This window comes from Lissotriton vulgaris, chromosome 4_1 (assembly GCF_964263255.1).
Source record: "Lissotriton vulgaris chromosome 4_1, aLisVul1.2, whole genome shotgun sequence".
NCBI lineage: Eukaryota > Metazoa > Chordata > Amphibia > Caudata > Salamandridae > Lissotriton > Lissotriton vulgaris.
The window spans coordinates 552,881,605-552,908,939 of NC_141691.1; the positions used below are offsets into that span (position 1 = coordinate 552,881,605).

The window sequence follows — 27,335 nt, forward strand, 5'->3', positions numbered from 1 at the left end:
ATAGCCCTGGCCAAACGTCCCAGTGAAAGAGGGGGTGATCATGACGCCTTTGCACGCTTTAGCCAGGTGTTCCTAGCCCAAGCCCAGCCCTAGGGACACTGATGATGATGCTGGCCCTTCCAAGACTTGGCACTCCTCTCCTACACCTGCTCACACTGGTCACAATGCCACTGACGATCGGTAAGACAAGCTTGACATGGAGGAACTCCTCCATTCCTGTTCGTCTGAGTGGGACCCTCCACGAAGGTGGTAAACTACGGGGTGGATAACTGCCCCACTGGGGAAGGAAGCTCATAATAGCCTTCCGGCTGTGCCCTTGTCCCTCCTTGGAAGAGAAGGCAGCCCGGACTCCGGAGCTGGACAGTAGAATGGCCGCTTTCTTGGCCAAGTTCACAAAAGAACTCAAAAAGAGAATCAGCAGGTCATGGCGGGCATGCCAGGATAAACTCCTGGATGCCCTTGGCCCCTTAACTAAGATCCTCGACATGGCAGAGGATGCCAAGGGTTCAGGATCCCTCATCTCCAGGGAGGTCCTCTGTGGCTGGACACAGCGTGATCACCTTCATGGGAAATTCTAACCACCACTGTCCACTGAACAGAAACCTTTCTTCTTAATAAAGTTGGACCCAAAACTTGGGGACCTCGCGGACTCCAAGGTGGGGGCTGCGGCAGAAGGGGGGCGCTTTGGAGAGCCTTTTATTAAGGAACATGGAAAGTTTGTGAATACCTTCACTTGAAAAAGCCCAGGCCTTTAATAAGAGGCCTTTTTCCTCTAGAGCTTTACGTGGGTCTGGTCAAGGCAGGGGCCGCTCGGTCGGCCAGTCCTTTTCCCAGTCCCCTGCTAAAGGGCAAGAAACCTTAGAACAGATACCCCAGCAATACCAACCCCGGTGGAGGGTCTGCGAATCAAGCTCACTCCAGAAAGTCCCGGAGAACAGAACGGCCAAAGAAGGCGTCTCGCCGGACTTGGCTGTCCACACAGTAATGCTTAGTAAACATGTGCAGGGGGCCCACCTGGCTGCCTGACAAATGTCTTGCAGGGAGACACCACGTCCCAAAGCAGTAGTGGCTGCAGTTGCTCTAGAGGAATGAGCACGCATACCCACCGGAGGTTCTTTTTTATCCAAAGAGTAAAAGGCTTTGATACATAAGAAAACCCAGCAGGAGATATTCTCTTATGCACGGCCTGACCTTTCTTGGTGCCAACTTAGCCAACAAAGAGTTGGTCATCCACCCGGAACTGCTGTGTGCAGTTGAGATAAAATGAAAGCGCATGTTTTGGGTCCAGACGGTGGAGCCTCTCTTCCTCTCTGGAAGGAGGCGGAAAGAAGGTGGGAAAAGTATTAGTCTCTCCAATGTGAAAGTCCGTAAAAACTTTTGGCACACAGGAAGGACAGGCCTGAGTACAACCTTGTCCGGAAGGACCGACAAAAACATAGGCTTATTAGAAAGAGCCTGGAGGTGATAGCAAACAGGAAAACAGTCTTCAAGGTCAAGAAACGAAAAGGACAGTTATGAAGGGGCTCGAAAGAGGCACAGTTGAGATAAGAAAGAACCAGATTCAAGTCCCAGTGCGGCATCACAAACAGAATAGGAGGGAATTGTTGTGTAATGCCTTTCAGAAATCTATTTACAACAGGGGATTTGAAAAGAGAAGGCTGATCAGGGAGGTATGAGAAAGGCCGAAATGGCAGAAAGATAACCTTTGATGATGCCTAGAGCAGAGCCTTGCCGGGCTAAAGAGAGAAAGAACAAAAGGACCTCAGAAAGAGGGGCAGAAAGGAGATTCACAGCCTTTGCTGTGCATCATGCCACAAATTTGTTCCACCTGCAGGCGTATTCCACCTTAGTGGAGGGACGCCTGGCTGCCAGAATGACATCACAAACTTCAGGAGGCAAGTCGAAAGGAATCAACTGCCCCACTCAATCGCCACCCAAAGAGGTGGAGGCTGGACAGGTTTGGGTGGAGGAGCATCCCCTGCTGCTGCGATAGAAGATCCTCATGAAGAGGCAGTCTGATTGGAGGATCGATGCTCATACTGAGTAGCTCGGGATACTAAACTCTTCTAGCCCAGTCTGGTGCCACAAGAATGACTTGGGCCTGGTTGCGCCTGATCTTCTGCACTCTGGGTAGAGGTGGTATAGGCGGAAAGGTGTACAACAGAACGCAACTCAACTCACAACGAAAAGCGTTGCTGAGAGTGTGCCACCTAGGAAATTCCAACGCGCAAAACTGATGACATTGCACATTCTCTTCGGTGGTGATTAGATCTAACCAAGGCTCTCCCCACTGCTCAAAGAGACCTTGCGCCACGTCCGAGTGAAGACGCCATTCGTGATCCATCATGCACCTGTGGCTAAGTTAGTACACCCTGGTGTTCAGAGAACCTGCCAGGTGTTGAACCACCAGGAAAATGCCCTGATGTAACCTGCCCTTACCTAAATCCCATGATTACGCAACTTGCTGAATGAGCAAAACAGTTTCTTACATGATGCAGATAGCGAGTACAAAACTGAGAATTATGGCCAAAACTGGATTACAGCTTGCACAGAAGGACATACCTCATCATCATTGGAGGTTAAAGATTATCATTCAAGACAACAAAATAAACAGCACTTAACTCGAGCAGTGCCTATTGAACCTTTGAAACCATGAATGGAAACGAGCAGGATTTACCTCGAACCTATCAATCTGACCTCGCCTACTCTACCCTTCTTTAATTAACATCTGCCACGTCGCATGGTTCCCACCTTCGGGCTCTATTTGCACCTTTCCTAGTACATAAATAATCTTCAAATTTCCTCCATTGAGACACAAATCTACAACTACAATCCAACTCTCTAATATAACACACTAATAACTATAGTCATACATTTCTAAATTCATAAACTCAGATTATTATCTTTAAACCATTCAAAAAATAATTAATTTTAGGAACAAATAATCTTAGGTGTAAAGCATCTCATGGTAACTTCTTGATAGTACTAACTCATTAGCAATCTTTAACATTAGCTCTAAGGAACAAGTTAATTACCTTTGGCGACGCATTATCTGGTAGAGACAGGATCTTGCAGCAGATTCCTTACTTTAGAATCCTCCCCCAGGCACAAGACTGGATCCAGAAATGTTTTCCGTGCTTCGGAAGAGGGGACCACGTGTATCCGTATCAACACCATCCTGCTATGTGACAACGACCGAGTCCATATGACATCAGTTTCATCCTTGACAATTTTCCAAGCTCAAAACGTGAAGCCACATATAGAACTTGCCTATTGAAACAGTGGTCTTAAATGAAAGACATCTTTCTGTCAAAAAGACACTGAACATAATTCAGCATGTCTATATCATACCGAAAACATTTAGATGAAAGAGGACTCTGTCTCAAATAAACACTGAGTTCTCATAATGTGAAGTCTCGTAATTAAATAATAGAGACCAAAGAAGACTCAGTTCGCAAAGTGGGGAGAATGGGAGGGACGTAAAGAATCTGCAGCTAGATTCTCTCTCTTACAGATAATGCATTACCGAAGTTAGTAAATTGTTCATCTGCTAGAGATATCTAGCTGCAGATTCCTTACTTTAGATTCAAATACCAAAAGCATACTATCACCGGAAAAGGGTCTGCAAACTGAGACCCGTACAAGTCGCTAACTAGAACAAAAGAACCTGAGAAAAAGACTGGACCTCCATAATAATGTAGGTGAGCAAAAACATGCTTTACAGTTTAAAAAACTCTGAGGAAGAACCATATATAGAAAAAGTCTCGAGTCATTAAAAAAGCATGGGAATAAGATTATCCATGTTAGCATGGCAACTGCGGTAGAAGCCAACCAACAAGATGAATAGAAAACTATTCGCATCCCTAAAGGGATCTGAAATCATGCATGTTCACAGCATAAGCACTGCGCAAGGTACAGCAGAAAGAAAGGTCATAAAGACAAAGAAGGCATGGGAGGAAAGTTACCCAAGATAGTAGGAGAACGTGCTAAATAACTAACATCCAGACTCAAATAACCTGTTCGATACGGAACAGCAGGTGATGCCACAGAGGAAAACATCTGTGCTATATAGAGTTCAACTCAAGCCAGACCCGAACTGTAACAGCAAAAGAGGTCCATCACACATGGGCAAAGCTTAAGAAAGCTTTATAAAACAAAATGTAGAAGACAACATACATAATATATGTGTATTCGTAAAGCACATGATTCACCGCAAGGGTACCTTGCCGCTGAATAACAGATATTTAATGTTACCCAACTAAAAGGTACTTATGTTAATGTTCTCACTAATGATAAAAGGCTGAGTTGCAGAGATATGAACCTGTGACCAAAAGGGTAAACAAAGGCCCCTACAGTAGACGCACAGTCCACTATGCCACCAGACAATAGCAAATAGTGGCATAGAAGCAGTCATATCCCTAGAAAGATAATACAAAGCCTGCAAGTATCTCTCCAGGAAATACTCTGACATAGGAGTAAAATAAATAACCACCTATGTATAGACAAGAGAAAATAGGACACGTAGAAATAAAGTAAAGCTGAATAATCAGCCAGACAATGTGGACATAATAGTATGAAAATCTTAGAGCCCATCAAACCGCGTAGTAAAGCAACAGCCATCCAAAAAGGCAGCGTAATGCAAATTGCCTGAGACAGCATAAGAAAGCAATAGAGTAGAGAGTTTAATAAGCCAAAGTATGAATAAGAAACATTGAAGATTAATGAAACCTTCAGGTTGGTATGTGATCTTACAATATAAATAGAGACTCATCTACAGATGATGTAGAAAAAATCCCTCATGCTGAAACTAAATTGTAAATGATTCCATAATAAAAGAATATGAGCAATCTATAAAATAAAAATCAATATGTATATGCTATCTACCACACTTCGCAAACTGCGAACCTAAATACAACAACTAGAGTTAGGTAAATGATGAAACGACGTGTCCCCTAGAAGAGCAATGAGCCAGTTAGAAATGAATAAAAGGCTTCTAAAAAACGAAGAAGCTATGAGGCAAACATCTACTCTCCTCATGGCCACGTATTGGAATACCTTCAGAGAGAAGAAAAGGTACATCATTACAAAGAAATGACCTTCAGAAAGAAGAAATATTTAGCAATAACGCAAAGCATTATACCAAACCCAAAAGAGTTAAGATTATTGAGTACCCTTCATAATAGAAGGAATAGGATTGAAGGAGAGACATGTCTCCTGGAGACCAATAATAGCATGACATAATCCACAGAAAAGAAACAATCTTGACCAAGGGACATGTACAAACCAACCATGTGCACAGGAAAGGGTTGAGTAGCCAAACAAATAGCAATGGCTACGAGACAGTACCTGAACAACAAAATACAATGTGTTCTAAGGCTCAAAATATGATAATCTTGTGGCCAACAATGATGATATGTACGGAGACTACCCTTGAGGTACAAATATCAAAAGTACGTAGCAAGGGGTATCAAACTTCATAAATGTATGATATCGTATGACAGAAAAATTATCTGACACACAAGGTGGAAACTCTGCACCCTCAAATGAGGGTTCCAGAGTGCACTAGCTGAGAATCCCAACTCAGCATGTATTTTTAGAAATGCTCACATAGCATACAAAAAATACTCCAGATAGAGTCCAGAACATACCATGAAGGTTTCAACGCTTAAGCCCACGCTCGTCTGCAGTGTACAGCAAACTGCAAGAACGGTTTATCAGTTATCAATCAAAAGCCAAACACAAATAAACAGCTGAAAATTGTCAACGACAAAGCTGAAGGAAAAATGAATGACTTGTGCAGCTAGCAGTAAAAGTAAGAAAACAAGTTACTTACCTGTAACTTTGGTTCCCCAGTATTGGTAACTTTCATAGATTCCCATGCTTTGTATCATTCCCCGTCGTCAGAATGGGAGCCTTGGTAAATAAAAAATTATCATAACCATAGGTACAGAAGAGAAAACCAGGCCTAGGCCTCATCTCATTTTGTAGCCTATCACCCTCTTTGTGTAAACGAGCCCAAACCTTCCACAACCACCAATCAGAATAGCCTCACCCCATAGAACCTTCCTGAGAGAGCCTCAGAGCCTCAGATTTTTCTACTGCACGTTGTGCTAGGGAGTCTCCACTGAGCTCTGCTCAGTTTTCCATTTCATTCTACTTATTTCTTCAGCTTTATATCTACAATTCAACTATGTCTGACAAGGACAAGAAGGCTTTATTCAGGTCCTGTGCGTCTTGTGGGAAAAAGATGCTTTTTGTAGAAGATCAGCATGAGAACTGTATTTATTGCTTATACCCGGACCACAAGGCCACAGACTGCAAAATGTGTAGAACCTTCTCTACAAAGACATTGCAAGACAGAGAGGGCCGGCTTCTGACCTGGCTGCAGAAGATGAAGACTCGGAAGGAGGTGCTCTCATCGGATGAGGAAGATTCTACTTCTATGTCTTCCTCTAGGAGATCCAAGAAGAGGGGTAGGTATCCTCCCTCTACTTCAGCCGAGCCCCACATCAAGGCCCCTCATAAGATCTCCGACAGGTCTGAGAGGGCTAGTCCCATGAAAACTCCTCACGGAAGTGAAAAGGAGAGGCTGGGACAGGCTACTGGATTGGAGCCAGCCTCAAAGGACAAGAAGGAGGTTTCTATCACTTCTCCTCCGTCCAAAAAGGAAACAAGCATTTACAATGCAATGGTCTCGGCATCATTAAAGGTAGAGCTATTGGCATTGCTCATGACATTTCTTTTTTTTTTTTAAATCATCAATGGCATTGTCATTTACATTGCCAATAGCTTAATCGTTATATAAATGGCATTGTCATTGACAATGCCAATAGCTACACCCTACACAGAGCCACCCTCACACAGACACACTCAACAGCACTCTGCAGTCTGTACTCAACAGCACACTGCACTCAACAGCACACTGCACTCAACAGCACACAGCACTCCACAGCACTCCACAGCACTCCACAGCACTCCACAGCACTCCACAGCACTCCACAGCACTCCACTCTGTATTTACCTCTGTGCATTTTGGATAGCACAACAGAGGGCTTTTAGCCGCTTCGCATTACACAAAGTTACACCCATTTGTTTCTTAGCCATGGGAAGATTTTGTGAATAGCTGAGACACTCAAGATAAAGAGCTGATGGGGAAACTCCGACCTGGCTCCCCAGGTCTAATGTCAGCAGCTCTGGCTGTAAGGCCACATTCTGAATAGATTGAAGGTGGCAGTCAGAAGTCGCCTGAAAGCTCTTCTCATTATGGGATCAAGTCTTCAACAGGACCATGAGCTGGGGGTTGAGCAGAGCATTGTCGAGGCAGAAGTACATGGTATGGGGAGGCGCTGAGAAAGAGTGACACGTTCATTCTGGAATTGATCTTCTCTGCCATGTCCGAGGGCAGCCCTGTGACACCAGAGGCGCGCGCCCGGCTGGGCTCAGCAGGAGCAGCAGAAGCGAGTCCCTGCTGCCAGGGGTCAGTTACCGCCATGGGGTCGGGTTCCTCTTTCGGGCCCCTGCACTCCTCCTCCTTCCTCGCCGCCTGCAGCAGGGCGTGCCTCGAGCGCCCAGGGCCTCGGTTCCCGTCAGCCAGGGGTGTTTCTCGTTGGTCTGTTTTTACTGCAACCTGACGGCACACACTGTCCCCGTGCCGTGCTTTATATGTTGGCGTCAGCTAAACAGAGCGGCACACAGCAACTGGCACTGTAAACACTTGGTTCGCGGTGCCAGTGAGCAGGGAGCAATAAACCGGAAGTGGGAAGCGTCGCGTGCATTTAACCTTCCTGTCCGACGAGGCACTTAGCTCTCTTTTCTGCCCATGAGCTACATTTGGCATGCAGAACGCCCCCAGTGCGTGGTCACTGTAGCCTCACCCTTAAAACACAGTTTTTTTTGCCCACGCATACAAAGCTATGCAAGCCAGCATAGGTACTTTATTCATTTACACGAGGCACACTGCAAAAGCAATCGCCCTTCCACGCCTAAAAGCCCAAATAATTGCATCAATAAATAGTCTATGTGGACTCTCGATAGCCACTAGCTCCCAAACGCTCATTAAAAAAAAGTGCGGCCTGGAAAAAACCCAATTTGATATTTAATAGTTTAAAGATGTCCTGATTCACAGTAGAGATACTCCTCACACCAGTAATAGAGTATTCGAACATCCAGTGGCTAAACAAACAGGCCTGGTCTTTTTGACCTACTGGCTTTGTTAATGTTTTACACGCCACTGCCGGACACAGTCAGCAAAAATATATATTTTAAAAAAGCAGATTTTTCTTAAAAATGCTGACGTGCGCAAGTAAGCATGCATCATTCCGTTATAGTTAACTAGTTCGAACATGTACATGTACCAACATACATGCATGCACAAATGACATGACACTGCCTCCATTTTTATATCTATATATATTTTTTTAATTTCAGTTATAGTGCAAATAACATTTGAATTTGGAGTTGTAAATAAAACGAGCGCTGCACCAATCAGTGCGCAGCTCTCAGGCAAGCCCCGGTGACGTCATCGATGGTTCCCAGGAGTTAGCCACTCGCAGCGCGGCTCCCGGGCCAGGCCCTGATGACGCGGGGAGATTCGGCCAATGAGAGCGCGGCTCTTAAGGACCGGCCCACAGCAGCGGCCAATTAGAGCGCGGCTCTGCCGAGAAACGGCCAATCGGGTCGCGGCCCCTTCGTCTTCGGCTCTGCGATCTCAGAGCGGGGAAAAAAGCTGCTAGGTCAATTTCAGGGGCCCAGGTCGCGGCGGTGAAGTGCGGCAGATCGGGGAAAGGCGCCCAAGGTCGGCAGGGCGAGTTTAGCAGTTGCAGGTCCCGGCAGGGTATCGGTTTGGCCCTGGGGACGTTCACGAGCTCACAACCACCTCCACACACGTGCCGATGAGCACGTCGATCTCGCAAAATGGCGGAAAAAAGCTCCGAGTTTTTTTCGGGTTTGGGGGCGTGTTCGGTGGGCGTGGCTAAAAAGTGGAAAGAAGAACACCGAACACACCTCCAAATCCGAAAAGGACGGAGCCTATTTGGAGTGATGGCTCTCTCCTCGAATGGCTGGCCTCCGTTTAGGAAGCCAGCCAATGAGAGAGAGCCAAAATTAGAGGTGGGATGAAGACCCCCTCTAAGAGTCATAAGATCTCGCTACTTCCGGTTCCGAACCGGATAGTACCTCGACCTAAAAACTGGCGAAAATCACTCTGCAGTTACTCCAGGGACCATGCCTGAGAAAAAACGGCATCCGTCGACGGTGAAAACAACTGGTACGTCGACAACGATTCCTTCTCTTAAACTTTCAACTATTACATCGACTCCGTCGACGGGACCGTTGGTGATGGTGGGATCGACGTCGACGACTCTGTTGGCGTTTAAGGTACCTGGTTCGTCGACAATGACTTCTTCCTCGTCGTCGATGATGGTGTCAGGGAAGGTACTGTCGACGGCCTCGTCGTCGACGACGACAACGTCTTCGACGACAACGCTAATGGTGATGACGACCAGCTCGACTACGATACCGTCGACGATAATGCTGTCGACGACAATAAAGATTCCGTCGACGAAGTCCAGTGTGCCGTCATTTTAAGGAAGTAACCCTAGTTAAGAACATTCAGCAAAGTGTCTGTGGACAATTCCACTGAAGTGAGCTAGCAATCTAAGACAACAGCTGCCCTCCTTAGTACCGCAGTGTTAAGAGGAACTCACCTCTGCTGCCATACAAGGTGGAGAAAGTTAACCTGAAACTGGGGTGGACTGAAGTCCACTAGCCTCACCCAAGTCAGTCAGTCACTTTTCCTCCAAAGGGAGGCTGAACAGTATTGTCCAAAGGGTATTGACACCCTATATTCTCCCATTCACTTGCCAAACTGTGCATTCCCGTCGGAAGAGCAGAAACTGACTGTATAGGGGCAGATGAAGAGATGCCTAAAGCAGACGGCGTCATCAGCGCCACATTTGTCTCTGTGCAGCGATGTGTCGACGTTGGGAAGAGTACTTGGTGCAGCGTCAATTGGTGCCACTGACGTAATGGGCTGATCAGACTCCGACATCAAAGGTGAAGACCACCAAGGGCTGTGTACCAGCACTGCCATTAATCCAATAACGGATCTAGAGGGCCCGACTGGCACAAAGGGCGAACCCACCAGCGAGGATCTAGTCGGGGCACCTCCCACAACCTTGGGGCTAGAAAGCACACCAGAGGGGAATTGAAGCCCAAATACTTTAAGCAGGGAAATGTAATATTCATGCAATTGGTCTAGAGTGGCCTCGGCTCCAGGATATTTGGGAGGCGCGGGGTGGACTCCAGAGAACGCCCGCAACCGAAGGTTGAAAGACAGCATCAGAAATGTACTTACATTTCGACTGCTGATGCTTCGGAGCCTTCATCGACGCCTCCTCACCCGAACAACTCCTCGACTGGTCTCTGGACTTAGACTAGGACAGTCGATGCTGCGATGCTTCAGAAAGTCGTGTTGCCAGAAGATACATTCAACGCTCTCTCAGCGCCTTCGGCCGAAGACACTGACTGGAACCACATTCCTATGAGTCATGGTGATCTCCCAGGCACCACAAACAGAGGGTATGAGGATCTCTGACCGACATCTGTCTATCACAGTTCAACAGGGTTTAAACTCAGAAGACCCAGCTAAAAGCACACTGTTTCTAACACTAAATGTGGAGATGTGTCAAAAAAATGGCCCCAAACCACTCTGAATCCGCGTTACAAGCACGGAATAGAAGGAACTGATTTTAGCACGATGGCGAGGGGATTATATGGACTCTGTCAACATCGCGTGATGACGTCGATACGGAGTCAAAGAGCGTCCTTTTGCAAAGCATGGATGTGCTGTGGAAAAACTTTTCATCTCCAGTCTCACGCCTGAGGGAGGTTCCTAAAGAAAGGAATCTGCAGCTATATGTCTCTGTCAGATTCTAGCATGAACTTTAAATCTACAAAAATCCTAGACTAATGCATGAAATGACTTTCATCTCAACTAATTAAGCAACTAATTAACGATTAACCCTGAGCTTGTAGTGTGTCATCCCCCCAAAAACACCCCAGTGCCTCAAAGGGGTAGCATGCACTATATAAATGCAGCTACAATTCAATACAATAGAACACATTGCCTTGAAATCCTTGACATTTACATTTTTGTAATGTCCATATAAAATTGGTTTTGATATCAACTTATTAAGGGGAAGGAATGTTATAAAATTTTGAAAAGGGAAACATTATATAACCAGGAATACTGTTAGATTGACTTACTGCACATTTTTATATTATTTGTGGGGACAAGATCCAACATGTTATCAGTGTACACTGGGTCACGCAACAACTGTTAAAAATATGCAGCTTTTGATATTCTATAGTAGTCTTTTGACTTTTCTACCCGTAGACTGAAATTGCACATAACCAGGATCATCTTTATTTGTCTGTAACCGAAGATCAAGGTGTTCACGTGGTTCAATTTTACTTCTGTAATGTACACCGCTAATACATTAATTTACCAAAAGCAGTTTAAAGGGCAGGATTCTCAAACACAGTAATGAATGGCAATTTCTATTAAATCATAAGCCATCTAACTTTGAAAGTTCATGCAAAAGTCATTTCAAGAAACAAGCAAGCGCACTGATGGTTCAGAGAAACCTATATTAGCTCAAGCACAATAAAAAGTAAGGAAAAGGTTTAAAATATTCAACGTCTCAGTTTGACAGAGACTGAGAATGACACAGAAAAAAGTAGATATCTGTGGTCTTCCATGACTGATAGAAATGCATGCACCAACATGTCATAACCCCTCAAAATTCATCTTGGTAAATTCCATACTACGGGTTTTTAGCATGTTGGCTTAAATGTGAAAGAGAACAACCACATGCAAAACTATTTCTAAAAGAGGATCACCCATATTTAGATTTAGTTTCAAACTGTAATGAAATTCCCTTTCAGTCATCCCAGGTTTTCAATCCACCATCAATGCATGCTAGGTCTTATTCTTACAGATGTGTAAGGGAGGAAAATCTAAACTACAAATTCCAAAAGTGCTGCGCTAGCTAGAAATCCTTGACTGGCAGAAGTAGACCCTCATAACAGTCAGTTGACAGCAATAACCCTATTTAATACCCCATATTTTCTTAAACAATGTTTCAAAGCATGAACTACAATCCTATTGTTTGATAGTTCTTACCCACAGACAGACGAGATGGACTGGCCTCTCTGCTGCACCCTTGACTTCGCGGAATCTTGCTACGTTTTTGTGCTGATGGTGGAGTCCCCAATATTCTCTGGACCCCACTGTTCATTGTGGAGAGAGCTGTGGTTGTCAAAACTCTGCCTGGAGATCCTGATCGGCTGCCCGCTGCATATAAAGAAATAAAAATGTTTTACAGTCAAAAGGAACAAATGAATGAGCTATATTAAAGGGTTGAATGGTTCAACAGAATTTTTTACATTTGCATATGGCAATCAAAGTTATTTTGTGTGCTCGTACAGAAACCACAAACCGGACATTTCAACAAGACCTAATAGTGCACAACACAGTTAGTCACTCTTCGACTATATCCCATCACCATAACAAATGTCCTAGAATTACTAAACCACTGCCACACTGGCCACCGGCAGCATTTCATCATGTGTGAAGAATTTGGAAGGACACATTAAATCTATTCCAATGCTGTCTTTTGGATATATTGTCCAAGAACAAGTCATGTGTTTTAATACATGAACACCCCAACAATCAAAGAGCTGATTACTACATTGATCATGTCCGTGAAGGAAGTAAAGTACTCGCTAAGCCAACCTGTGGTCTTTATACATTACTGGGCACAGACACTTCAGAGAACTAAAAACTAGGTGACATCCACCAGGCACCATTGAAGGCCTTAGGGAAGTTACAATATGTGATAGAATGGAGAAGACTACCAACATGGAAAGAATGGCATAAACCCATTGGTGATCTATATGAAGGCGGAACACTGAAGGTAAATATGACAAATGGGACAATATGCACAAGTATTGAGAAAGAATTGTAATTAACATAAGATAAAAAGACTGGGTGCAGGCTGAAAGACGCATCATTTTCAATAGGTCTGTGACTGTAAAAGAATATTAGAAAAATATCATGCCAATGATCAACATTGCAAGAGACTGGAACCTAGAACATGCCCTGGATACGTGCAAATTGGGCTTTTTCCCAAGAGTAGTAAATGCACCAGCGAACAGGTAGACCTCCCACAAGTATCAACTAAAAGCCAACTGGTGAGGACTTGGAAAGAGACAAAGGGACCTTAGTTGCCAGCATGTAAAAGAGAAGTAGTCAGATGGCTGTACAATGAGGCAGCACTACTACATAGGGAAACCAAGAAAGGAATGAGAAAACCCAACTATATTCAAAAAATGCACACACAGACAATAAAACACTATTATCATGACAATTTCATATATATACTATCTAGCGAGTCAAAGAGAAGTACAGCCTTTTCAGATTCCGTGCAGGGGATTCTGTACTTGACTCTAGGGAGTGGCTAGCAGAAGTCGCACATTAACAAAAGGAAAATGCTACTTACCATTATGCATCTGTTCTTGGCATGTAGAGCTGCAGAGATACACACTGTGCATATATCGCCACCTAGTGTTGGGCCCGGATGTTTGCAGTTTGTTTTTGTCCTCAAGAGTTTTTTGGAAGTCACAAGATAGGTGACTCCGCCTTTGGACCACATTGCGCATGGGCATCGGCTCCATCCTCAGATTGTTTTTCGCCATTAGGGAAATGATGGAGCTTTGCAAGAAAAGGAAGGATGTCCATGTAAGCTGTATCTAATTAAGATAATACTGGAACAGACAAGGGTAGCCGGGGAGGCGGGTGGGTGTGTGTAACTCTGCTGCTCTACATGCCAAGAACAGATGCATACTGGTAAGAAGCATTTTCTGTTCGAGGCATATGAGCTGCAGATTACACACTGTGCATAGATTGTAGAGCAGTACCTGCTCTTAGCAGCGAACACCCCTATCTGTTGCAGTAGTTTGAAACAATGTTTTGAGAACAGTTGGCCCACATTAGCCTGTTGTTTGGTTTGCACATCTACACAATAGTGTTTTGTGAATGTGTCCGGTGTAGACCATGTAGCTGCTCTGCAGATGTCATCTAGGGGAATGTTCCCAAAAAATGCCATTGAAGACTTTATTTTCCTTGTAGAGTGAGCTTTAGAAGGAACAGAAACATACTTTTAGCTTTGTGGTAACAAATCTGTATGCATTTGACAATCCATCTAGCTATCCCAGATTTTGAAATGGGATTACCCTTATGTTGTTGTGAGAAAGACACAAAAAGTTGTTTGGTCTTACGAAAGGGTTGTGTTCTCTCGATGTAGTATAGCAATGCTCTTTTGACATCTAGGGTATGAAGAGCTCTTTCTGCTACTGTCTGTGGCTGCGAGAAGAAAACGGGCATTTCCACAGATTGATTGAGGTGGAAGGGAGAAATGACTTTGGGCAGGAATTTGGGATTAGTACGGAGAACGACCTTATTATGATGCATTTGCAAGAAGGGTTCTTGAATGGTTAGTGCTTGTAGTTCACTAACTCTCCGCAAAGAAGTAATAGCTACTAGGAATGCAACCTTCCATGTTGAAAATTGTAGTTCACATTTATGTAAGGGTTCGAAGGGAGGTCCCATTAGCCGTGTGAGAACAATGTTTAAATTCCACACAGGTGAAGGAGGTACTCTGGGAGGAATTATTCTCTTAAGGCCTTCCATAAAGACTTTAATAGCAGGCCCTCTGAACTGAGATAGATGTTGTCTGTTTTGCAGATATGCTGCTATTGCAGCAGGATCCAGTCTAATAGACGTGTAGGCTAAGTTACATCTTTGGAGGTGCAGTAAGTATCCTATGATGTGTTGACTTGACACGTCTAGGGGATTAATATTGTTGTTGTGACAATATATTACAAGGCATTTCCACTTAGCTGCATAACATGCTCTAGTGGTTGAACGTCTAGCTTCTTTTATGACATTCATGCAGTCTGGCGGAAGGTTAAGATATCCAAATTCTAAGACCTGAGGAGCCAAATCGCTAGGTTGAGCTGAGCTGGGTCCGGGTGCCTGATCTCTCCATGGTTCTGTGTTAAAAGGTGTGGAGACAGGTATATTTTTTGGTGCGGTACCACAGACCGTTGTAGCAGTGTGGTGTACCACGGCTGTCTGACCCATGTTGGAGCAACTAGGATGAGGGTCAGAGAATGCTGCTGTAGTTTGCGTACTACTAGTGGCATGAGTGGTAGAGGTGGAAACGCACACGCAAATCTGTTAGACCAGTTCATCCATATCGCATTGCCTTTGGACAGTGGGTTTGGATATCTGGCGGCGAAGCTTGGGCATTTGGCGTTTTCGTGGGTGGCAAAGAGGTCTATCTGAGGTTGTCACCATATCTGAAAGAATGGCTGAAGAACTTGCGTTTGAAGTTCCCACTCGTGGGTCTGTAGACGACTTAACATATCTGCTATAGTATTTTGTACTCCTGGAAAAAGCTGGGCTAGAAGGAATATGTTTTGAGGTGTAGCCCACCGCCACATATCCTGTGCTAGTTGAGAGAGTTGCAGGAAGTTTGTTCCGCCCTGCTTCTGTATGTAATACATGGATGTCATGTTGTCCGTACGGACTAACAGAGCTTTGTTTGATACTTGCTTTTGGAAAGCTTTCAGTGCTAGGAATATAGCTAATAACTCCAGGTGATTGATATGGCGTAACTTTGTTGTGGTGTCCACCTGCCTTGCATGGTGTGTTGCAGTAGGTGGGTTCCCCAGCCGGAGAGCGATGCGTCCGCTTTCAAAACTATTTGAGGAACTGGCTCTAGGAACGGTCGCCCTTTGGAAATGTTCCACCGCTGCAGAGAGCGAGGAGTCCGACCGTCTACCAACACTAGGTCTGTTAATGGACTGTGAGCCTGGTTCCATTGACGTGATAAGCAGTCTTGAAGAGGACGCATTTGAAGTCTTGCATGGGGCACTATGAAAATGTAAGAGGCCATCATCCCTATGAGTTGCATGAACACTCGTGCTGGAAGGGAGTGTTGTGGCGGAAATTTTGTGAGAAGAGCTTGCATGCTGGCTATCCTTACTGGAGTGGGATAAGCTAGCGCTGTTGAGGTGTTTATTGTAGCACCGAGGTACTGTTGTACTTTGGATGGTTGCAGATGAGACTTGGTGTGGTTTATTGTGCACCCCAGGTTGTGTAGCAGTTGGATCCTGGCATTGGTGTGTTCCACTCACTGATAGTATGAGCGGGCTTTTATGAGCCAGTCGTCGAGGTACGGGAAGATATGGATGTGCTGTCTTCGTAAACGTGCCGCCACTACTGCTAGGAAAAAGGGGGGTCCCAAAAGGTGTTTTCCCCATTGCAATTTTCCATAGGGACCTTAAGCCAGGGCTACAGCCCGAACGGAATTACACCAAATTTGGCAGAGAGGTAGAGTTCGGTTCGCAGATTATGCTTTTTGTTAAATAGTGTAAATCCGTTCAGTAGTTCCTGAGAAAATCATTAGCAATATCTAGAGACGAAGTACAGCACGCGTACGGAAATCCGTACAATTACGAGCACAAGCTGCATGCTGATTGGATGTCAACTGTCTGTCAACACTCCAAACCAGGAAGTGTTGGCAGCCATCTTGTGCCTCGGTAGCACCGAGTAGCACTCGGTAGCTCTACACTCCTCACCATGGCAAGTCACCAGCAAAAAACTATGGTCTTCCCTAGATCAGGCCTCCTTCACCTTCGACCCACCATGAACCACTACTAATGAGGTCAATACTTAATAAAGTGTGGGGTGCCCGCTGCAGGAATTGTACTGGTCATAACCTGTAGCCATGGGCTTATCAGCCTCAGATACAATGTGCAGGGACGACAAGGTTACTTGGTATTATATGGCTAGATCTGGATGGAGAGCTCTACGGGACTGTGTACAACCGCAAGAATGCAATGATGGTATATTATTTTGTTTATCTTATCTTATTTATTCATTCATCCCATCTCTCTTACAGATCCGGACTGATGTTTAATTTCTTGTTTTCAATATACTTTATTTTCCTTTACTGTATGTATGTATGTATTTTTTTATATGTACGGATCCATGTTTGATTACGGCCTCACTCAAATACGATTGTAATTCTACTGATGCCTTATGTCCGTTATCATTCTTCTTTGTTATTGCTCAATAAAAAAGATTTGAACTCAAAAAAAAAAACAGTAAAACAAAGTTGAAAAATAAGGAAAGGGGGTAGGGTAGAAACATGTTGACCCTCTAGGCCTGCTCGGAGGGTCTCACATGGATGTTTAGGTGCAAATTTATGTATTTTTTTTAAATAAAAAACCCGTGTTGTACGCGTATTGTACTCGTACGCGGTGGAAAAGGAAAAAAACCGAGAAGTTCATTTTTATTCATAATTAGCTCCCGGGAGGGCCAAATCCCGGGGCACATTTTTTCTGTAATGGGGGGTTTGGAAGTGTCAAACAGGAAGAAAAGAATGGGAAAAAAAAGTAATGTCGAGGACAGTGATGCTCCTGCTTCCTGCGTTTTATCAGGTGAATAGACTGCTTCCCATAAAAAAAGTTTATTGCAATAAATGTATAGAATTTTAACTTGAGCAAAATCAGGATGAATTTGTGTGTGTGGACTGTTTGCAGAAAATGCTGGTGCAGCATTTGATGTGCTTGGTGCAGTAGCAGGTGGGTTGTCCTTCAACCTCTGTGTTGCAGCTCGAGCAAAGTTGTTGGGGTGTAAGTTCTTTACGCGTCGCTCCATATTTGCTGTGCTAAAGGAGTATTTTTGAGATGGCTCACCCCTTGAAAGAGTTTGGGAAATTTTACAGGTTACTTTTAGAGCATTAACCTTTTTTTGCCCTTCTGGAAAAGTAAAAAACTGCCACATTAGATCTTCTTTCCTCTTCTTTGGAATTTCTTTAGGAATGAAATATTCTTCTGAAGAATGGCTGAAAGATGAGTCCATTGCTGTTAATATGGTAAACTTCGTTCTATTTGACAAGATTCTCAGAAGAGATGTTTCTTTTTAGAAAGTCAAAGTAGAATTTTTAAAATGGGACGGAAGATTCAACAGTTGTAATAGGAAGTGTTATGAACCAATGAAATTTCTTCTTTTAAAGTCACATGGCTTTGCGCACTGTTACGCTGTTATTACGGTGTTCTTAGGATGAGAGTACGCATGACTTTTTACCGCGATTGGTGTGATTGCTTTTAAAAGTAATGTAGGATTATTGGCACTTAAATTTTTTTTTTCATAATTATCCTAGATAATGTGTTCTGTTAGTATGTTCAATAAATACATAAATATATGTTTTAAAACAATTAAAACCATTTGCGTCTTTGCGTACGGGGCGCCGTAGATGACGTCACACAGAAGTTTTGATGCGACGTGTGAAGTGAAAGCGTATTTGTAGCGTATGCTGAGAATGATTAGCAGTACAAACTATGGTGCAATCACTGTCAAATCAGAGCACAGGGCGCGCTATGAGAATGGTTACAAGTGGTCACTCATTGGAGATCCGATTCAGCTGTTTGGCTTATCCACGGTATCATAACGTTACTTTTTAGCCTGTTTATGTTTAAGGTTTGCATATAATACTATGCTATAGGCAGATATGGATGTTTAGGCAGCTCTTATCTCCATTAAGCTTGGTTATTATCATTTACATATAGGTGTCTGAGGGAGGGAAAGGAAGTCTATGTGAATGGTGAGGATTGCACAATAGCACCACATTACTCCTTAATTTGTAGACACATACAATTGCATGGCTCTTGTAATCAAGATGCGCCTAGTTTGGTGTGAGTTTTGAAAGACACTGCGACACCTGCTATCATACCATCGTTCCGTTTATTGGAAATGTGAGTTATTTAATTTGAAATAATGCAGATTGTTGTGCAATGTTACCAGGCATCGGTTACATGATTACGGTAACCGAGCGTGTGGTTTGCTAAAAAAAAGTTGTGTTTACTCCTCTGCATGGGAAGCTGGATGTTTCCATCTGGCCGTTGATTCCGACCTTGAAAGAAGAGTCAACCAAGTGAGCCGCATAAGAGCGCTATTGTCTCAAAAAGAGGTCGCTCGTATATCTGCTAAAGAAACATATGTCCTTCATGTAGTAAACACCCGCACAGAAGTGTATGATTTATTAAATACAGACGTGCCTATGTATTTTAGGGAGTTAATTCAGAGTATCTTTAATGCGTCCTTGACGACGTGGTTACCTTACTGTTTTAAAGTTAAAAGCAGTGTTCTTGTGAGTTCTTTTGAAACTATATTTGGTGTCTTTTCGGCATTTTTACATTCAATTTTTTCCAGCATCTTTGATGGATTCCTCTTAATAGTCGCATTAGTTGCCGGTGTGCTTCTATTAATTTGTTTACTTAAATATGGATGCACATCCTCCAGCACACGACAATATTTCTCCAGTGGCGGTGCGTCCATTAAGGGCGCTGGGGCGTTGCCCCCCTACCAGCCGTCCGGACCGCAGCTCCCTCGGCTTTTGTGAACTTAAGTAAACTGAACTCTTAGTCAGTTTACTTAAGTTCAGTCCGAGATCGATGCATCATGACAATGCCTGTGAGATAGCATGACGTCGGACCGCCCACCTGCGTCGGACCGCCCACCTGGGCGGCCCGACCCCGACGTCATGCTAACTGACAGGCATTTACTTTGTCACACCAGGGGCAGCAGCACAAGTGCGCGTGAGTGGGGACGGAGGGCCAATTTGTCTCCGTGCCCACGCATGCGCACTAGTGCCTGCTGTGGCTGGCACAAGGCTCAAGCCTCCGACTTTTAATGGGCTGGGCGGGCAGAGAGTAACTGTGCCCTAAGGCGCCAGGATTGGCTGTGGAGGATCGGCGGATGTTCCTGTAGGCGGCTAGGCGCCAACAGCAATGGGACCGGGACCCCGGAGCACAGACGGCGCGGACCTGGTAAGTTTTGAAAAGTTTCATTTTAACCCCCGGCCCTGCGCGACATGACCCAGGCTAATGTAAGCATACGTTGCTTTAAGACTAGTGTTCTCCTGGTGGTGGGTGGGTGATTAATGTTAAGACTAGAAACGGAGTTTTGAGTGATTCGGGAATCGGCCGCATTTTCTTTTCAATCCTGCATGCTCGCAGCAGTATATTTATAGATAGATTTCTGGCACGGAACCGCTTTTCTTTTCTCCCTCATCTGATGGCAATATCCGAGGTCCTGGTGCCTCGGGCTCTGTAGTATGGCCGGCAGGTTGGAGCAGCCAAGTGGAAGCATCGTCTGCAGAGTTGCAGATGGTAAAAGATTTTATGACCGGCCCAAGCATGAGGTCAAGCCAGCTTCCTTTCCAGCTAGAGAAATTCTTCATAAAACAGAATGTTGCCAGGGTGACGGAGCGACGTGCCATGCTGGGACATGAACATAAAGGACTGCAGGTGTTGGTAGTTCAGCGGGATAACATACCCGCTGCAGAGAGATCTGCGTGTTACTAAAAATCACTAGTAGGAAAGAGGTTCACTCGGATTGTCATCGTCTGAGGTTAGTTAAACGTTTATAGCTGCAATCGGCACGTTATTTATATTAAGCTACAGGTCCGAGTAACACATACATCCTGTGCTTGAAATGGAAAAATAGAAGTGCAGGTACTCTGTACCAGAGTACCTGCTAGTTTTTGAATAGTGCCAGCACTCTTCAATTAAAAGCATTACGTGTCTCTGGGGATTGCCTGTACTCTCCCATTGAAAGTATTACATCTGCCTTGATACACACGTATTAACCTCTTTTTACACATCTGCAAAGGGCTTCTAGTAACACAGCACACCCAGAGAGGAGAGAGAAAGTTGGAGGGGGGAGAGGGCGAGTCAGGGGAACAGGTTCTTCTTTGATGAAAATAAAGCGCATTTAGATTTTAGCCCATTACTACCTTTTGGAGACAAGTTCATGGGGAGCCAGGAAACTTATTTGTCGATGTTTGTTTTGGTTTACCTGGCTCTAACAGATCGTGGTTGAATGATGTCAGTCTTCGGGGCGCAAACACGGCTGGGGGCAATTGCTGAACGTCTTCGCATGCAGTGACTAACAGCCTACAACTACAATAACGCCAGTGTCTGTGGGGAGGCTGCTTGCATTCTCGGGTCTGTGCTAAGCACCCCCACCTGCTCAGAGGCCCCAGCAGACGTGGTGTTATCTACTGTAGTCTGTCACCAGGCAATGCCAGGCCTAGACAGGCTGTAATAAAGGAAACCTATTGAGTGCAGTGCAGTGAAGGGTGAGTGATGTCTGTGTGAGTGCAGGGTGAGTGATGTGTGTGTGAGTGCTGGGTGAGCAGTGTGCCTGTGTGAGTCCAGGGTGAGTGATGCCTGTGTGAGTGCAGGGTAAGTGATGTCTGTGTGAGTGCAGGGTGAGCAGTGTGCCTGTGTGAGTCCAGGGTGAGTGATGCCTGTGTGAGTCCAGGGTGAGTGATGCCTGTGTGAGTCCAGGGTGAGTGATGCCTGTGTGAGTCCAGGGTGAGTGATGTCTTTGTGAGTGCAGGGTGAGTGATGTCTGTGTGAGTGCAGGGTGAGCAGTGTGCCTGTGTGAGTGCAAGGTGAGTGATGTCTGTGTGAGTGCAGGGTGAGCAGTGTGCCTGTGTGAATCCAGGGTGAGTGATGTCTGTGTGAGTGCAGGGTGAGCAGTGTACCTGTGTGAGCCCAGAGTGAGTGATGTGGATGGGTGATTGCTGGCTTAGTAATGTGTCAGGGAAGGGTGAGTAATGGGTCTATGAGTGCAGGGTGACTGTGCCTATGTGAATGCAGGGAGAGAGATGTATCTGTGCAAAGAGACTTGTCTGGCTACTCCCAGAGATGTATTCGCCAAGCCACCTCTTTCTCAAATGTGCTTGAGAATACACCATTTGCCCACCCTTTTTTCAAAATGTTCTCGTGGGAGAACCCCCAAACCCCCCATAGGTGGTTCGGCCTTGCTTGCTGCACTCGCTCGCCACAGTGCAGTATTTACGCCCCACCACTTTCAAATGTCACCAGCCGCCACTGTATTTCTCGGCTGTTGCTGCTCCGCAAACGAATGCTTAGTTATTATGGAGCGCTGCCTTTGGCTACATTGAGTGCAGCTTATGGATTATCGTTTCGATTCTCCTTTTTCACATGCGTCCAGCCTGACTTCCATTGCCTGAGCTGAAATTTCGACTGGGCCCTGGATTTGTGTGTCTGCAGTACGGTGTCTCCCAATGCGGATTATGACCAGCTGATGAGCCCCTTAGCGGTTCATGACTTGCTCTGTTCTGGCGGCGGGATTATGGCCTTAGCAGAAATACATGGAATAATGGGACATTGGAATGTTTTTGCAGGGGCGCATGACTTCTTGGCACGCAATTACATTGAAGATGACCCAAGTTTTCCTCCGATGGTGATAGAGGCTCCGGTCGTTGAGGAACATGTATGTTCATTCCCACTATTGAATTGGATGGCTAAAATGTTTTCAGATGAGAACAATGACTTCCTCTTGGAGGCTGTTGCTACATACTGTGCTTATACTCTGTTGTTTTCTACCTATTCTTTATTATTTAGTTACTGTTTTCTAACAAACAGCGAATCATTTTTTATGCAAATTTAAACTTGACTCTGCTTTTCAGGCTTGGACTCTGCGTTCCTAGTTCGCCTACGTTTATATCACGTGGTGCTATCGAGGGAGGGTGTCGTGGTCTGCGCCTTGCACTCACACCGTGTTAAGTTAGCATGGGTTCATTAGAAGCTTAAACGCCATTTTTGCTTTCCTGCTCTGCTTTGCACACAACACACAATTTTGATATTGTTTAGAGAAGGCTGAGTATTTTGTTTCACATGAGAATAATTTGTTATGCTACATTTCTAGACTGCCTCACTAGTTTAGTGTGTATAGTGAGAGCATGGAACATCAAGGTTATCATGGAAACTGTGTCTGTTATTCGGATTGATCCTCTCACGTTCGACCTATAACACATATGCAGGTGTGGCCACGTCTGATACTGGCGCGTTTAATAATGTATTGAGGAGGCATAATTAGACACAGTTGTAGAACATTGGTATCCTGACAGTTTGTGCAGAACTCCATGTGATCCACTACTGCTGAGTACCAGAGGTAAGGAAACGTCCATGTAATCCTATGAGACCCAGTGCTTTAAATGGAAAAAATAAGTGCAGGTACTCAACAAATTGAGATGTTAGCTAGGGGGCGGGGCTTGGGTATGATTAGGGGGCGGGGTGTGGGGTTAGGGGGCGGGGCTATTGGCAGTCCAAAGGGATCCATCCAGGGGCACACATTTAATGTGATTGAGATTTAATTGGTGTGTAGATGTGCATAATGATACGAAATAATTTCAGGTGTATTTTGATTATTCCATTTCCCTTATACATACAAAACAGTACATTTATTATTAAAGTGAGCTTCTCATGGTGCAACACCTAGATCACATATGACTTGCACAAGACATTTTCCTTAACATATTTTGGAAAGGTTTAACTATGGTTAACCCTCTTGTCTTTTACAAAGCAACACATGGCCATGTAAGGTGGCCTTCTGGTGCTTGGTTAATCTAACTTTAGCACTGCGTTGCCCTTGCAACATCTAGCATGATTCAAGAGCAATGCAATTCAAAGATAAATCGGTCCCTCTGTTTCAAACATAAGTCCAGTAGGACAGATTCATTGAAGATTTTCAGGATATTCAATTACGGGGGCACATCGGAGGAGGAATAGGATAGTGTTTGTTTCTTCTTGAAACTTGTTGTCCTGCAAAGCATGGAAAGCATGACAGAGACTACAGATCATGTAAATGTAAATACAACACATGTGGATGCTGTTTGCTGTAGCACTCTGTGTGCTTTCAGGAAGAATCTAAAATAGACATATGTGTGTGCAGATTATATTCATATAATGTTGTATCCCTGATGCTAAATGAAAAGGCTAAACATGTTCAGCATTTGTCTCTGATATGTCCTGCGATCTACAGATCACAAGTTCAAATCTCAGCAAGTCGAACTCAGCTTTTTATCCTTTAGAGGCCTGTGAGTTGAGGACCATTAAAATAGGTAGTAGTAATGCTGTAACACAAAAGAAGTGACAATGGGTGGTGTGGATCAGATGATCAGCAGAGAAATCAGTCCTGTTTTGAAAATAATGCTTTTAAAATCCTATGTACTGGGTGCCCAGAGAACAGGATAGTGAAGTGATGGAGAGGATGTGCAAGCAGAGGTACACATTTTGTTGCTTAGCCTTTTAGAGAAAATGAAGACCTCTGCTCTCTCCAGTACAGTAAATTTTAAGCTTAAACTATAGACCAAACTTGGTGTCAAAGTGATGTTTCATGGTTCTATAACACCCTCAATGGGTTCAGGTCACAAGATGACAAACAAGAAGGCAGTCTCTGTTTTTTACACATAGAGAAACATTGGTCCAGACTCACAAAATCCTTCTCCTTATAGGCAGGGCCACTGGTATTATGTGATTGTGCAGCAGTGGCGTTTTACGCATAATTGTAGATTTGACACATGTGCCAATTAATTCATACTCTGCTGCATAATCTGCAGATTTTAACTAAAAGGATGTTTCTAGCTCCTACGGTTCAAAAGTTACTAAAATTGCATCGACATGTGTTGCCGCGCAGTGAGTGGCCCTTTACAAAGTTTGACTGGCCACCTTTCTGTTGCTCATTGCTCTATTTGGGTGTTAAATTGGTACTAAGGCGGTGCAACCAATGCCCAGACTGTTAAGAAGTTTAAATATGACAAAAATAATAAAGTAATACTATCTCAAAATGTGCCGCATTATGCCTAATAATATGCTGTATCTAGCTGCATAATTAACTCAACCCTGCCACATAATATAGCCATACCCTACCGCATAATTCCAGTGTCCCTGCGTATAGGTGCATTTTGACCACACACAGATTCCCAAAGAACACTTGGAAGTTCAGAAAATAGGTTGCAAGGCCACATTAGCATATGTACTCCTTCCCAGGCAAACATTTTGCATGTGAGGGCATGCCTACTTGTGTAACAAGCACACATGAAAGAACATCCTTCATTAAGAATAATTGTGACACTTCTGTAGTAAACTCTATCGTTTGCCTGGACTCTCGGAGCTAATAACAGGTGTTACCCAACTGAATGTTACTCATTTTGTTGAGCTCAGCAGGGTAAAAGGCAGAGTGGACCCATTGAAATTCGAACATAAGACTTTCAGGTGACACAAAGATCTCTGCATTGGTTGCATTAGTCCACTGAACTATCTTATCTGCCAATTAGAAAGGAATTCTCTGCTGCACCTTTGATTTCTCTTTTCCGCATTAATACAGCAGAGGAAGGCATTGCAGTGTAATTTGCAAACCCCATCCCACAGATGACATCCCAGAGTGGTGGGGTACTGACACATATGAGCCCCTTAGGGCATGTGCTCTCCTTGGTGACGTAGGCGCAGCGGCACCTGGGAACAGCAGGCTCTGCTCACTGCACCCACAAGGCTCACCTGAGCCCATGCACAATACTACTAATGCATGGAGGGCCAGGTGGACTTTACACGTATAGAGTCTGTACTTGCTGTCTCCAGTCTCTGCACAGAGGCCTCGATTGTGAATTCAGAGGGGAGTACCTTGCCTCACTGTGTCACAAATCGGCCATTATGTTTAGACTTTCCTTTGCTTGAAATCCATAATTCTTGAACCTGACATGCCACCGCGCTAGCACCGGGTGAATTTTAATTTTTTTATTCCTCATAACAGGGAAGTAAAGTTTGACGAAATTCTGTGAAATTCAATTCCACTGACCACGCAGAAAGAGGACTAAGCCCTGAGAAGTGACCTGTCTGGTAGTTCATGTGGTTTTCTCTAATAAAATCAGACCCACACAGACTACAAAATCTGCCCAGTTAAGGGGCATTACGAGCAGCTCGTCTGGTTTGCCCTGGATCCCATGGGATCCAGGGCAAACCAGACGGTGTCCAGGGCGGGAAAAAGAGGGCGCGCAGAAGTGTACCTAGGGTTAAATAGCTCATCCTGGCCCCGCCCTCCCTACCTGTGGAATCCCGCCGGAAGTGCGTCATAAGTTGACCCGGAAGGACTTCATGTCCAGTAACCAACCGGCTACTGGACAGACAATGGGGGTGTGGTGGGGATCCGGGGGGCCGGGCCCTAAGTGCGCGCTTGTCGAGTTCTCGCGCTTTTTCATTAACTGTCAAATCTAAACATTTCTCAAATTCACCACTGAACATATTTGTGCACTGTTTGTGGCCCAGTTTTACAAGTTGATAAAAATGCAGATTTTTCTTTAAATGCTGGTCAACTCTTCTTTTACACATAAGTCACTTCTGCAATTTACATGTATTGCATTATACCTGAGAATTATGGCTTTAATCCACTGCTGTTTATTAAACGGCAAACGCAACTCGCTGTGCTTTCACCTAGGAATTATATTCTATGTCCATGTTTTGTCTTAATGGACATTCATTTTCGAATACCTTCCTGGGAAGCACACAACTGAATTTTTTTGTATGTCATTGTTTTTAACAGTCATCTGTTAATACACATTTCTCAAGTTTGTCTTAGATCAAATTTCTTAAAATTTTACATGGAAATGCAACCTTACTGAGGCCGATGTTCGGACTGTCACCTCCTGGTCACGACACTTCGTGCCTTTTTGGCCCCTATCCTGGGGGATCCCTGCAAACCCTCACCTACATAGACACATCTCACATAGGCCCTCACCTGCTTCATTCAGTTCCTCGCGAGCATACATACATCTCCATAGTTTTTCTCAAACAGAAGAACAGCTTCCCTTCACCTACTTAAATACAGCTCCCATCTGCATCCATACAGTTCCCGTTCCATCCCTGGCCTCATCTGCACAAATACATTTTTCTTAAATCCTGGTCTGCATAAAGTACCCACTGCTTGCATAAATACAGCTCTTTTATGCACCTCCCAGGCATTAAAAGGGAACCCACCTACTAGGACTAGGCTGAGGACCAAAAGCAACCCTGGCACAAATGCTCAAACCAGTCCAGTTCCCTTCCTCCCTTCTGTCCATCCATCCAGTCTCACTCCCCTCTCTTCCCTAACCCCCTCACTTTGATCTTTCTCCCCTTAAAGTTCCTGCTGTGCCTCTTGCAACTGAACAAGAAAGTGACAGTGCCAGTAGCCCTAGGACTTCATAACCTAGCCTCCTACCGATCTAGAGCCCACCCATTCCCTCTAACACACGAAGAAAGTGCAGCAAGCATAGACAGACAGCCCATGCATCACAGATTAGGTTAACGCATTTCAGTTCCTGTCCCGCAGATCCCCACTGAAATGCAATTCC

At 44.6% G+C, this 27,335-nt stretch overlaps 1 protein-coding gene across 48 annotated transcripts in view; it reads right to left on the reverse strand.

The window, feature by feature from the left end:
• CLASP2 (cytoplasmic linker associated protein 2) overlaps positions 1 to 27,335 on the reverse strand; it is a 1,795,600-nt gene that overhangs the window by 708,667 nt on the left and 1,059,598 nt on the right. For all 48 annotated transcript variants that reach the window (XM_086964693.1, XM_086964694.1, XM_086964709.1 and 45 more), the window contains one exon: positions 12,185 to 12,355. In XM_086964693.1, the coding sequence (XP_086820819.1) occupies positions 12,185 to 12,355 (171 nt within the window). The remainder of the gene's footprint in view (positions 1 to 12,184; positions 12,356 to 27,335) is intronic.